The following is a 14,115-nucleotide window of genomic DNA, read 5'->3' on the forward strand; positions in this document are numbered from 1 at the left end:
CTATCTATCTATCTATCTATCTATCTATCTATCTATCTATCTATCTATCTATCTATCTATCTATCTATCTATCTATCTATCTATCTACCTATCTATCTATATATCTATTCCGTTTGTAATTTAATATAAATACTATATCGTTATAAATATCGGAGGCTGAGCTTGTCTCTCTTTTGACATTATTTTCTAAATATCTTTGAAATCTACATAGCAGAATGTAGCAGTATTTCTTTATATTACCTGCAACTTGTGATTCATAATCTTAACACCATAGAAAGCTATCCCTTAAAAAATGCACAATGTGGGTAAATATAATGGAAAAATTGGGTTTATAGTAAAAATTTTAAATGTTAAAATCAACGTTACTTTCGAATGACTTTTCTGTATTCCCCACAGATGCCAAACATTAATATGTAATTTAATTTTATTTATTATTTAGTTCGTATATTTTAGTTCGCCTTTAGTTCGTGCTACCCACGGCCACAAGTTGCATCTCATTTTAGTTGCTTCCTCCTTTAAAACACACAAAGATGAACAAAAGAAATTGAAAAAGACAACATTGTGTGCAGCAGTTGCTATCTACCTGTTGATGAAGTTTTAATTTCTCGAAACCTGTTATGAGGAAAAAAGGTCTAATGTGTCATAATACAAACGGGTGGAGGAAGGAATGAAAAGAAGACTTAGTAATACTTATGTTGCAAATGAAAGTACTTGAATTGAATATAATAGGCATGTAGTGATATATGAATTAGAGTTGTAAGGATAAAATGAATTGACACAGTACTAATTCCGTGTCTATAAATGAAAAAAATCGAAATGGTTTTTATTATAAAACAGCATCTTATTTAGTTAATGAATTAGTTAGTTAGTTAGTTAGTTAGTTAGTTAGTTAGTTAATTAGTTAGTTAGTTAGTTAGTTAGTTAGTTAGTTATTTAGTTAGTTAGTTTGTTAGTTAGCTAGTTAATTAGTTAGTTTGTTAGTTAGCTAGTTAATTAGTTAGTTAGTTAGTTAGTTAGTTAGTTAGTTAGTTAGTTAGTTAGTTAGTTAGCTAGTTAGTTAGTTAATTAGTTAGTTAGTTAGTTAGTTAGTTAGTTAGTTAGTTAGTTAGTTAGTTAGTTAGTTAGTTATTTAGTTTGTTAGTTAGTTAGTCAGTTAATCTTCGTCATCAAACCACAAGTATTTTAATTATAAAACCAAATTCACATCATTATTTTAAGGAAACCAAGTACTTCAGAGGAAGGATTCTTCTCCATTCCATCAATTGCACATTTGTTAATTCATTTACAAAATTGTTTAAATTATTATAGATGAGACTATTACCATTATTTTGAGGTTATGTAAATATAAATATTTTTCTATTATCTTCATATTGTACTGAATATATATTCAATATCCACTCACACATACATTTTAACTCAGGTAAATAAAAAAACAATTAAAATATTTTTAATGAAAAAAAAAAACAAAAAATCTAAATCTATATTTATATTGCAGTCTATAAACAAACTAAAGACTTGAGGGTCAGACTACGTTTCGAACGTGGGGGGGCGCTCAAAAAGAAATGAAGAAAAGAAAACAATATGTTGTCAGTCATTCGGACAAGAAAACTAAATGAAATGTTTAAACATTAATCCGCCATTAATAATATACTGATTTTGAATGGCATGTTATTATTATTATTATTAACATTAACAAAAAAAACATTTTGGTTAACACTTTTCAATTGATTGGTTTTTTATAAAAGACAAAACATAATTTGTATAAAAAAATATAAAAAAATTAATATCTCAATTTCTATATGTATGTATATATGCATGTGTGTTAATATAACACGAAATATGTATATAATATTATAATAAAAAAATAATTTAGCTTTAATTTCAGCTTTGTAAACTGTTTAAATAATTATACAAATTAAATAAACGACTATCTACCAAATTGATCATACATTGATTTGTAACGTGTTTCTTTTCTATTTTACAATGATCTAATAAAATTCAAACAGTTTATTTTTCATAGCAACTTTTTGTCTATAAAATTCAAACAATATTCATGCATTAATGGGAAATTATTTTCATTTTTTTATGTTTGTATTGTTTTTGCTTAAAATTTGATACAGTTGCATGAATTTAATATTGTACATAATAGTTGGGTATTCACCATAAATAGATTTCGTAGGACATTGACATTTACATATTCAAATATGGTAACCGTTGAATTTTTTTTTTTTCGTTTACTTAGTAAATGTCAAGTTAGTGGTCGCTTGTCATGACAATTGTTTATGTTACGACTGAAAATAAAAACTCTTTGGTAAACTAAACTATTTACTGGTAAAATGATCTTGTTAAATATTAAATTTAAAAACGATATGTATCTATATAAAAATGTTTGTAATAAGGAAACTGAAATAAAAATATTTTTGTATGAAGTCTTAAATCGTTATATTGAAACAGTTTTATTCGATACACTAGTCAAAAGTATGTATGAACTACTATATGGACTTTTTAGTAATCTATTAACAGATTGAAAACTATACGAACTAGTCTATTAAAAGACTTTAAACTAATGTATGGACAACATAATTTACTACTCTATAGACTAGTTTACTGTATAGTCTTTTGAATACTTTAGTGACTGATTAATAGTTATTATTGTCTAATTTATAGACTAATCTATTAAAAAGTCCGTGGCTTAGCCAATGTCATAGAGTACCGTACATTTTGTCAGTTTAAAATGAGAAACCTATTTCAATATATATGAATGTTTTGTATTAAACATTTCCATCTCTGAAAAGTAATACACGCATACTGTCTTTTTCACCACCATTACACATTTTCAGAAATCAGCAGCATACTTTTAGGAAGAAAACTTTGATAAAACAAATGCATTCATCATGATTTCATATTTCTACACGGACCTCTTTTATTTTCAATATTTTACTTGATCTCGTTACTATAAAACCTTTTCACATAAAATATTCATCAGTTTAAAAAAGTATTTATTTAAAATTAATCGATAACAACCCAGTACTATTATCGTTCATTTATCATAACTGATATCACTACTGCTATGCTTAAACATAGGTGTATAAAAAGTATCATATATTTTTTTACTATCTAATACCAAACAATACAACACTGTAAAAGTATTTCAGGAATTTTTTCTTGCTTGTCAGTCAACGAAAATACAACCCTGTAATGGCGTGTGTTTGTGTACAAGAATTATCAAAAGTAAAAAAAGAAGAAAATTGACAAAATTTTAATTATTTTTCGTGAAAATTCAAACAATTTTCGTATAAACTTAAACAAAATATAACTAATACACGCTCAAATTGCAAATAAACATACAATTCATAAAGAAATGCTTAGAAAACTTGTAGAAATGCGGTATGATAAACTTTTCAAAGTGTAGTAAATTTTTTTTGCAACGAAACTGACGACACAGGAACGACGGCTTATTTGATCAAGAAAAAATTGCAGTACCATAAAATGGTTAAAAATTCACAATATCCATGCTTTCATAAATTTACTAACATAAATATTCAGTCATTTTAACAAAATATCTGTGAGAAACAAACAAATATTGCAAAAAAGTAAAGGAATAAATTCATCGAGAAAAAATATTCATCGTCAAAGAAAGTGAGCGGTGGTGCAAAAAAGAACAAAAAAAACTTGTGAACAAGAAGCAGCACAAGCAGCAGCATACATTAGTGGCGAAAAATAAAAGAAAAAGAATAAAAGCATTTACCAATAATACAAAAAATATAACGAAAAACTAATAGAAAGAAAATAGAGTTTCTTGTTGTTTGTGCAATTGATGCAATAAACCAGCATAGAACTCTCCATAAAATATATACTTTTGGAAATAAAGAAGAAAACCATAAAATACTTAAATCTTGTTAAAAGAGCAAACGGGAAGAAGAAGAAACGGTGCTCAAGCACCATTATTTGGTGCTTAGCTACCCCCCAAAAGGTGCTTCTGCAGAAAATGTTAAACTCTTTGCCAAAAGCCACAAAGATGGCTTCATAATCGAATCAAATCACTATTAGCAGCAATATAAGAATTCTATACTAATACCGTAAGTACTTTTTGTAAAATTGGAAATTTTAGAAAAATGTAATATACATTAAGGTTTATGTTTATTCCAGATTAAAATCTTAAATTGGACAATGAATTCAATGATCACAGTATAGTGTACTAATATCCAGAAAACAACGATAATCAATTAGAAATTTTTTTAAACAAAAGAGTAAAAACAAGACATTTGGGTCAGCAGCACCCTGGTCAGGAAACAGCAAATACCACACCATATTTTCATAGCCTGCCCTTTGAGAGCAGGCCTTTATAAATATTGTTTCTTCCCGGCCACGTTAAATAAAAGCTGCCACCATTCGGAAGAAAAATACAAACAACATGACCCACAATATCGGTATGGCGCCATATCGTTTGCCGGGTCCAGCGGGAGGTATAATGCCACCCGATTTTAAACCACCACCTCCATCATCGGATATAATCTCGGCGCCGAGTAATCCGAAAAAACGGCGAAAGACATCGAATGCCAACTCAGCAGCGGCAGTAGCGGCGGCCGCAGCAGCTGCAGCCGCTGCTGCCAACTCTATGCAGCAATCACAAGCACCTCCCACACCACAGGATCTGCTGCCTCCACCACCGATGGGGGGCTATGGCGATACGATAGTGGCTTCTAATCCGTTTGACGATACACCGCCCAGCATGTCTAGTTCGATGTCCGCAATGAGTCACATGGGTGGCCCACCAGGACACTTTGGTCCCGGTCCGGGACCTCATATGGGCATGGGTGGTCCTCACGGTCCTCCTCCGCACATGCATCCTCACATGCACCCACATCATCCAGGCGGCCCACCACATCCACATCATCCCATGGGCGGACCTCCGATGCGCGGTATGAGTCCGATGGGTATGAGCAGTCCCATGGGTGGTCCAGGTCCCGGTCATCCCATGGGACCAGGAGTTGGCCTGCCTCCACATATGAATCACGGTCGACCTGGCGGTCCTCCAATGGGTAGTCCTATGGGCGGAATGGCTTCGATGGGTGGTATGAGTCCCATGGGAGGTATGGGTGGTCCAAGCATATCACCGCACCACATGGGCATGGGTGGGCTATCACCTATGGGAGGACCAGGATCGAATGGTCCTCGTGGCATGGGTTCGCCAATGCCAGGTGGGCCTGGTCCTGGCCAAGGCTCACCTATGAATTCACTGCCAATGGGTTCACCAATGAGCGGCGCTATCGGCAGTCCTCTGGGACCGCCAACGTCTCAACAAGGTCCTCATCCGCAAAATCAGTCTCAACATCCTCCGCCTCACATGAATAACGGCCAAATGGGCCCACCTCCCATGCACAGTCCACTTGGAAATGGACCGACGCAGCAGAACCATATGTCTGGAGGTCCAGGACCTGGCCCTGGACCCGGTGGACAGCTACAGCCCCCAGGCATGGGTCCAAATCAAGGTGGTATCTCTCCTGCTCACAGTATGGCCTCAAACACAAGTGGCAATAGCAATAACCCCAACAACAGCAACAATAACAACAATCAAAATCCAATGCTTTCCCCTGCGGCACGACATGGTATACCACAATCACCGTCATCCAGTATGAATGGACCCCTGCCGACTTCATCTTCCTGTACGTCCTCCTCATCAAGCTCAGCGACAACGACGTCCACTGCGTCAACGTCAGTGCCTACAACTTCGCCAGCGCCAGGCAACGGACCGATGGCGATGTCTCCACATCATCAAATGAGTGGGAGTGGGCCTGGACCTAGTCCTGGTCCCGTTGGCATGAACAATATGAGCGGCCATGGACCCAGTCCCCTAGCCTCTCCAGCTTTACCTGGTCATCCGAATTCAAACAGCAGCAACAACAACAGTAATACAGGTGGTAATAATCCCATGAATAATATGGGTGGTGCTAGTCCTCATAGTAATAACGGGCCTATGGGAGGACCCTCAATGGGTGGACCCAACAACAGCAACAACAATAATGGTATAAATATGGGCGGTGGTGGAAGTGGTGGACCGATGCAACAACAAATGAATCCTAATGTTCCTATGCAGCAACCGCAACAGTCACCGCACGCAAATATGCCCATGGGCAGTGGCGGCTCCGGCGGCAATGGTCCTAACTCAATGGGTATGGGTGGCCCCAATCAGATGTTACCTCCCCAACAGCCATCGCCGCATCTCAGTGGACCACAACACTCACAACTCATGAATCATCACGGTGGTCCCGGTGGAATGCCTTCACCTCACATGATGCACGGTCCTGGCGGCGGCATGGGCCCTCAAATGGGCATGGGTGGAGGACCACCAAATCACATGGGTGGACCTCATCACATGATGAGTGGCGGTCCACATCACATGGGACCTGGTCCTAATTCGCATATGGGTAATATGGGTCCTGGTATGGGACCCGGCGGCATGAATGGTCCACATCATCCTCACGGGCCACATGGGGCTCATGGCGGTCCTCATGGTGGTCCTCATGGTGGCCCTCATGGAGGTCCTCATGGTGGTCCTCATGGCGGTCCTCACGGCGGTCCACATGGTGGCCCTCATGGCGGTCCTCATGGTGGTCCACATGGTAGTCCTCATGGTGGCCCACACGGCGGTCCACATGGTGGTCCTCATGGTGGCCCACACGGCGGTCCACATGGTGGTCCTCACGGCGGTATGCCACCTCATCATCCTCATCACAATCCAATGGGCGGAGGACCACCTCCTGGTATGTTTGGCGGTCCTGGTCCCGGTGGTCCAATGGGTCCTATGGGCGGACCGATGGGTGGTCCAATGGGACCGGGTGGCCCACCTAAGCCAATGACAATGGGTGCGGGCAAAATGTATCCTCCTGGTCAACCGATGGTTTTCAATCCACAAAATCCCAACGCACCTCCAATATATCCATGCGGCATGTGCCACAAAGAAGTCAATGATAACGACGAAGCTGTATTTTGCGAATCTGGTTGTAATTTCTTTTTTCATAGGTAAGTTTTCGATTTATTAGCAAAAATACTCAATCACTTCCTCTATAAATCGCAAAACACACATCCCATCCAGCATTACAATTTATTGAAAAAAAACTTTTAAAATTATATACTAAGTAACAACTAAGACGCATTTATTACTAAATAAACTCTCATATGTCTCATACAAATTTGGCAATAAAACATAAATTTTGCAAAACCTCTAACTATTGGCAAACTTTTCTTTTATTGCATTACATATGTATGTATTTAACATCTTCAAAATGTATGTAGATTTTAAATTGTTGATAAAGTTAATTATATAGTTTCGAAATTTTATTAATTGGATTTAAACGATAGTAATGTTTACTATACTAACAAATCATTAAATTTTAAGTGAAATTATTATTGCTCCTAAAAAAAGACACCATTTCCCTCCTGTTATTGATTGATTTGCATAGTAGAGGGTTAGTAGATTGTTGACGGCAAGACCAAAGTATTGGTTATATTCCAAACAATTAAATTTTAAGTGAAATTATTATTGCTCTTAAAAAAGACACCATTTCCATCCTGTTAGTAGAGGGTTAGTAGATTGTTGACGGCAAGACCAAAGTATTGATTATATTCCACTTTTTACGAATACCGATCACTTTTAAAGTCGTTACAATCAAACTACAGATCCCATTTCCGAAGACAGTAAAGACCTATAAATTTTGAATTCAAAAACAAAAGAATACCATTATCAGGTGTTGATATGAATCTGAAACTGACTTCAGAATTTATCCATCACATCGGTTTATCAAGTTATATGTGTCATAAAGTTTGAAAATACCTCGTCTTTACTATATATGAGACGTTATATAAAAGTTCAATATGGCTTTATCGAGATACATACAGATCTTAACCTAAAGTTTGGAACAACCTTGAATTGGTTTGGGTAAACCTTTTAAAATTCTTCCAGCCGGCTTTTGAACTCTTTTTTAACCCTTAGTTACCTACCTCTGAAAACCTTCCTGGAGTCTGTCAGACTCCAATATTCTACATAAAAACAAAACTATAGAAGAAAGGGATAAATGAAAACAAAAGGAAGCATTATAAACAGCATTTTATTTGTAAAAATTATTACAAAATAGAAAAATTTACAATATATTTTTAATAAAACATGAAACTGTTTCACAACACCGAAATACCACAAATTAATGAGATGCTTCAATGGCATCGAGAATACAAAAAATACATTATGTTCTTAATAAAACGTAATTACCTACCTGTAGTCTCTTAGACTCCAAAATAGTTTTTTTATTGCCCTACTGTAGTCCTCCAGACTTCAAAAATATTTCTTTAGAACTAGAATATAAGGAGTGAGATCGAAAAATTCTTAACATACATATATGTTTATAAAAAAGAAACCACTAAACTTACAGCTTTATTTTTTTTATTTAATTCAAATTATTATTACAATTTACAAAAAAAAATTTTATAGTTTTAATCACTAGTGATGAAATTTTGAACCCTTTTCGGAATCCCTTCCATTTACGTTTTTATAGTGCTTTCTGTCACTTTGCTCGAACATGTAGTCCATCTCCGTTTAAAATCTACCACACTTTTGGACACCTTTTTTGTACTCTTCAATTCTCTTTTAACAAGAGCCCATTATCTCTCCACTGGCCTTAGCTCCGGGCAGTTTGGAGGATTTGCCTCTCTTGGTACAAATACCACATTATTGTTCATGTACCACTCAAGAGCTCGTTTACCATAGTGACAGGATGCCAAGTCAGCCCAAAAATAAGTGGACACATTATGAAGTCTTATGAATGGAAGCAGCCTTTTTTGTAAACATTCCTTGATGTAAATTTCGGTATTTATAGAGCCCGTTGTAACAAATGATTGGCTTCTTTTGCCGCAACTGCATATTGCTTGCCATACCAAGAACTTTCTGGGAGATTTTGTCTGCTTTTGGGTCCTAAACTTTTCTTCAACATTCCCTCGAGCATCAGCAACATAAAACTTTTGACCTGAAAGTTGCGAAAAATCTGCCAGAACATACGTTTCGTCATCAATTATGCAGCAAGAATATTTTTTTATAAAACTTGACTTCAATTTCCGTGCTCTGTTTTTGGCCTCTAAATTTTTAGCAGCGTTCCTGTCAGGAACTTTTTGAGTCTTGTATGTTTTTAAACCTGCATTAGCTTTAACTCTTCGTACCAAATAGTCCGAGCACTGAGCTAACCGAGCTGCTTTCCTACCGAATGTGTTGGGAGTTTTTTTGAAAATGCGTTCTATTTTTTTGGCTTTAGAAACATCATGTGGACCATTCCTTCTACCTGAACCAGGTTTTCTATCAACTGACAAGTTCTCCCGGTACTGTTTAATAACATGGGAAATAGTTTGAAGGCAGACCTTTGTATGCTTGGCCAACTTTTTGTAAGACCAAGTTGGGTTTAGTTGAAAATATTTAATAATTTCTGTACGCACTTTTTTCTGGTCACTCATTTTAATCAGATTAACAAAAAAATTAATATAATTGACATTACACATAATAACTGACATGTTTTTCAAAGGTAACTTGATCAAAAAAAATCAAATAATACTTTGGTTGAAAAATGTAATGAAAAACGTGTGTTAAGAATTTTTCGATCTCACTCCTTATATTTGAGCCGGTTTAGAACAAAAACTAAGTTTTTATCTGGAATCTTTTAGAATTCACCAAAAAAATACTTAATTACCTACCTGGAGTCTCTCAGACTCCAAGAAAACTTTTATCCGCGTTTAAGAGCAAGCGAAAGGATCTGTATTAGAGCAGACATGTTAGTATAGGCGAAGATCAGAAGCTCTTGAAAGATGCGAAAAGATAAAATGATTATAGGAAAAGTTATAGCCAAAAAAGTTCCTCTGGAGTCTAAGAGACTCCAGGTAGATAATTAAGAGTTGAAAAACTACTCTATTACCTTCTTATATTATTTTACATAACGGACATGTTTGCTATGTAAAATCAGCGAAATCGGTCCATAAATAATGAATCGAATATTTGAGTAAACATTACTTTACTGGATTTTGGCATCATGTATATCAAAAGAAAGCTATTTAGGATTCGTACACATTCAAATGAAATATATTCAAAAACTAGCTGAACCCGTTCTTCTTTACCCTTCTTTATGTTGAACTAAAGTTCTCTCGATGTACAGATCTTAGATCTGTACACTCATATTTTCAGTTTATCAGTTTAGATGTAATAGACTGAAAATTGAAACTCAGACCCACATGATCGCATAAATTTAAAACTTAACAGAAAAACTCTCCATCCCTAGAACATATATTTGAAATGTCTTATCACTTACCGTAGTTCTTAAATTTATCGATTACATAAGGATTTTACTAATATCTAAAACATTTATGGATAGAATTGGACTTTTTATACCATTTACCGTCTGTTTATTGAAAACAGTTTATTAAAGACCTAAGATATCTTTGGGATACATAACATATATCATGACTTTATTGAATCTTGGCTTCATGCATATCAAAAGATATCTATTTAAAATGCTTTTTGTACACATAAAAAAGAAAAAGTTTTTAAAAACTAGCTGCACCCCCTGCCCTCTTACCGTTCTATCGATATACAGATCTAAGAGTGTACACTCAAATTAAAAAGTTTTCAGTTTAGCGGTTTAGATGTAATAGACTGAAAATTAAAACTCAGATCCTATTTATCGCACAAATTTAAAATTTTACAGGAAAACTCACGATCCCTAGAACATATATTTGAAAATTGTCTTATCACATCTTATTTTTTTTAAAAACATTTATGGATAGAATTGGATAGAATTTTGTTAAAAACAGTTTATTTAAGATTTCAGATAACTTTGGGATACATAACTTCAATAATTCTATTAAACATGCTTTCAAGATGTTTGCATAGTTTTCGCAGAAGGAAAAGTTTAAAAAATTTGAAGTCGTTTTAGTAATGTCCATCTGTTTGTTGTAAGCAATTTATTAAAGACCTCTGATATCTGATGATGAAATATGATTTCAATAATCCAATTAGACATGCTGGAGAAGTTTAAAATTTTATTATTATATTATTATTAAATTTTCGATCACATTCGCGTCATTTATGACTCTTCTGCACGATTAAAATGATCATATATGAGCTCATTTTCTGATCATAAATTATACATTCGTCGGGAGAAAATGCTACCCTACCCGCGACTATTCTAAATTAGTCATTTATGAGCCCCACTTCTAATCAATTATGACTTATTTTTTAATCTATTTTTAGTTATTTCCGTTACAACGTTGGCAGTAAAATTTGCAGAAAATGTCTAATTACAGTGTCAACTTACAAATTTTGTCTTGCAATATTATCAGTAATGCTTTTTCTAACAACGTGGCAAAAGAAAAATTGTAAGTTCGGACGATTGTTAGGCATTTTCTAAATATTTTACTGACAACGTTGTAAGATCTGACAACCGTGTATCACGGCTTTTACAGTCATTTTTGAGTCTTTTTTTATGTTTGTTCAATACAAACAAATACAAAACAACAGAATACTATTTTTGATCTTCCGATTGCGCGAAATTTAACTACAAACTAAATTTTTAAACAATTATACTTCAAACACCTGGATGGCCTATTTATTTAGTGATTAGTCGCCCAACTATCTTCCGTTGAAGATCATTAAGCATATAAAATTATTATAATTAAAGCATAATATAATTTCATAAACAAAACGAGAATTATGTCAACTCATTTTAGGCCAAACAAAATGTTTTGCTAACTCTTCCAAAAGAGTCTTTTCTGAGCCCCATTTCTAATCAGTTTCGACTCATCTTTCAATCGTTTTTAGTCATTTTTATGTGTAAGTGTTGCTATTTTATTACAAACAAAAACAATTACATAATGAACAATTTTAGATTTTCCAACTGCTTGAAATATGACCATAAGCACTAGAATGATCAATTTTGTTTATTGTTTTTTAAATATTCAGTTTTCAATCATATATAGGAATCAATCTCGAGTCATTTTTTAAGCACTCAACTTATAAATCACTTTTAGGTCATCAAAAGGAGTAAAAAAATGACTCAGTTTACTGATTAATCATCCAAATGCTAGCTGGGTTGACTCCCACACTTTGATAACGAAATCTTAAGGTTTAAAGAAGATAATCAATTTTCAGTTTTTCCAGCGAAAAATTCTCTCAACTTTCCTCCAACTAAACAAAAAAAATTTTCTATTTTCCAGAACTTGTGTTGGTTTAACGGAGGCCGCTTTTAAAATGTTAACAAAAGAAGTTTATGCTGAATGGTGCTGTGACAAGTGTTTATCCACCAAACACATACCAATGGTCAAATTTAAATGTTAAAAAAACCGAAAACTAAACAAATAGTCACACACACACATATATATACAGTTGACAATGCAACGAACTTTACTAATGCAATGTTTTGGTTGTTTATAAACAAGACAATGAGTGATAATTAACGAAAACAAAACAAAAAAACGTTTTTTTGAACATAAAAATTAAATTAAAAGAAAAAGTAATGTGTAAACAATTCTCCTCCCTGTCGCAGTACGTAAGCAACTAAAAGGACTGCCTCTTCTGATTGTATAAAATTAACAAAAAAAAATAAAAAATAAAAATATATTTAAACAAATGAAATTTAAAAAAAAAAAAACAAAACAAACTGTATTAAAAATACTTAGTTTATAACAACAACGATTGAAAACAACAACAACCAACAGCACCACCAATTAAAAAGCACACATAAACAAACGATAAATGTTGAAAATATAAGAAAAACCAACAACATTAACAACAACAACAAAAACTACAACATCATCAAAGTTATTCTACAATAATTATAAAATTTTTTTTTAGGAAAATGCAATTAAAAATGGTTAAAAATAATGAACATTTTTATTAGACGAAGAAGAAGAAGAAAATTGTATAGTAATTTTTGACATTAAATGAAGAAAAGAAAAAAGAAAATATTAATATTAAAAAAAAATTAAAAAGTTAAGCAATTGAAAAAAAGTAAATAAAATAAAACTTAAATAAATTTGTAAAATGTTTAAGAATTAATTAAAAACAAAAACCAACAACAACAATATTAAGTACTCATTAAACAACAAAAAAACATCAAATTATTTTTCTTTTTAAGTCTTAAACATTTGTTATCATTTCATCATCATCATCATCACACACAAACAATCAATCACTTGCTATCATTATCACTCTCACTCACACACACACTCTCTCTCTATCTTTTACTCTGTCGCCATAAATATAGAAATTTATAGAAAAGAAAAATAAACAATAGTTGAAACGAAATTTTAAGCAAAATTTTTATTAAAAATGCTCATTTTCTTTTTTTTTAAAAGTGTTTTGAAAATATTTAGTTTTTTTTTATCATAATTAGTATTTAATATTTTGCTGTAAATTCGTTAAAAAATGTTTATAATTTAAATACAAACAAAAAACTGAAGGTTGTTTATTTTCTTATAACTTTTGTAAACTTATTTTTTCTACATTTTAAGCATTTCTTAGCCAGGTTTTGAATTAAATAAAACTTTTAAATAGCCAACTTTTATTAACTTTATATATACTCTAAACCACACTTTCCTCTAAGCAAAAAATCATGTCTTTAACAAGAAAAAAAATATTAAAAACAAAACACAAAATTTGTAAAAAATAACTTATTTTAATGTAAATTTTATTTTCGTTTATTTGTTTAGTCTTCATATTAAGTTTACTTTAATCGTTTTGTTTTTTTAATTTAATATAATTTTCAAAATTTGTACAAAAACTCTAGAGCAATAATGGAAAATGTAAATTTTTGTAATTGTACTAAATTTTTCCAAAATTAGTACTTTTTAATATTAGAAAGTACTAAATAAAATTTCAAAGTCTTTAGAGTAGTTTTTGAACTAGTCTTTAGACAAGTTAATTGACAGGTCTATGGACTATGAGCAACTTTATTTACTAGTCTGTGGACAAGTACACTTGTTACTTGTCTATTGACTAGTTTAATGATTGGTCTATGCATTAGTCTGTTGACTAGTCAATGAAATAGTATAATGACTTATATTTGGATTAGTTTGTTGACTGGCCCA

At 33.1% G+C, this 14,115-nt stretch overlaps 1 protein-coding gene across 2 annotated transcripts; it reads left to right on the forward strand.

Moving 5' to 3' along the window:
* The first annotated feature begins 3,167 nt into the window (after positions 1 to 3,167).
* Positions 3,168 to 12,381, forward strand: LOC111689227 (protein pygopus-like). 2 transcript variants are annotated; one of them, XM_046948843.1, is made up of 4 exons: positions 3,168 to 4,079; positions 4,150 to 6,656; positions 6,693 to 7,023; positions 12,244 to 12,381. In XM_046948843.1, the coding sequence occupies exons 2-4, from the start codon at positions 4,415 to 4,417 to the stop codon at positions 12,362 to 12,364; spliced, it is 2,694 nt and encodes an 897-aa protein (XP_046804799.1). In that variant the 5' UTR covers positions 3,168 to 4,079; positions 4,150 to 4,414; the 3' UTR covers positions 12,365 to 12,381. The 2 variants fall into 2 exon arrangements, with proteins under 2 accessions (XP_046804799.1, XP_023307474.2); XM_023451706.2 differs by having other exon boundaries at positions 4,150 to 7,023.
* The last annotated feature ends 1,734 nt before the right edge of the window (positions 12,382 to 14,115 follow it).

Source organism: Lucilia cuprina, chromosome 4 (genome assembly GCF_022045245.1).
Source record: "Lucilia cuprina isolate Lc7/37 chromosome 4, ASM2204524v1, whole genome shotgun sequence".
NCBI lineage: Eukaryota > Metazoa > Arthropoda > Insecta > Diptera > Calliphoridae > Lucilia > Lucilia cuprina.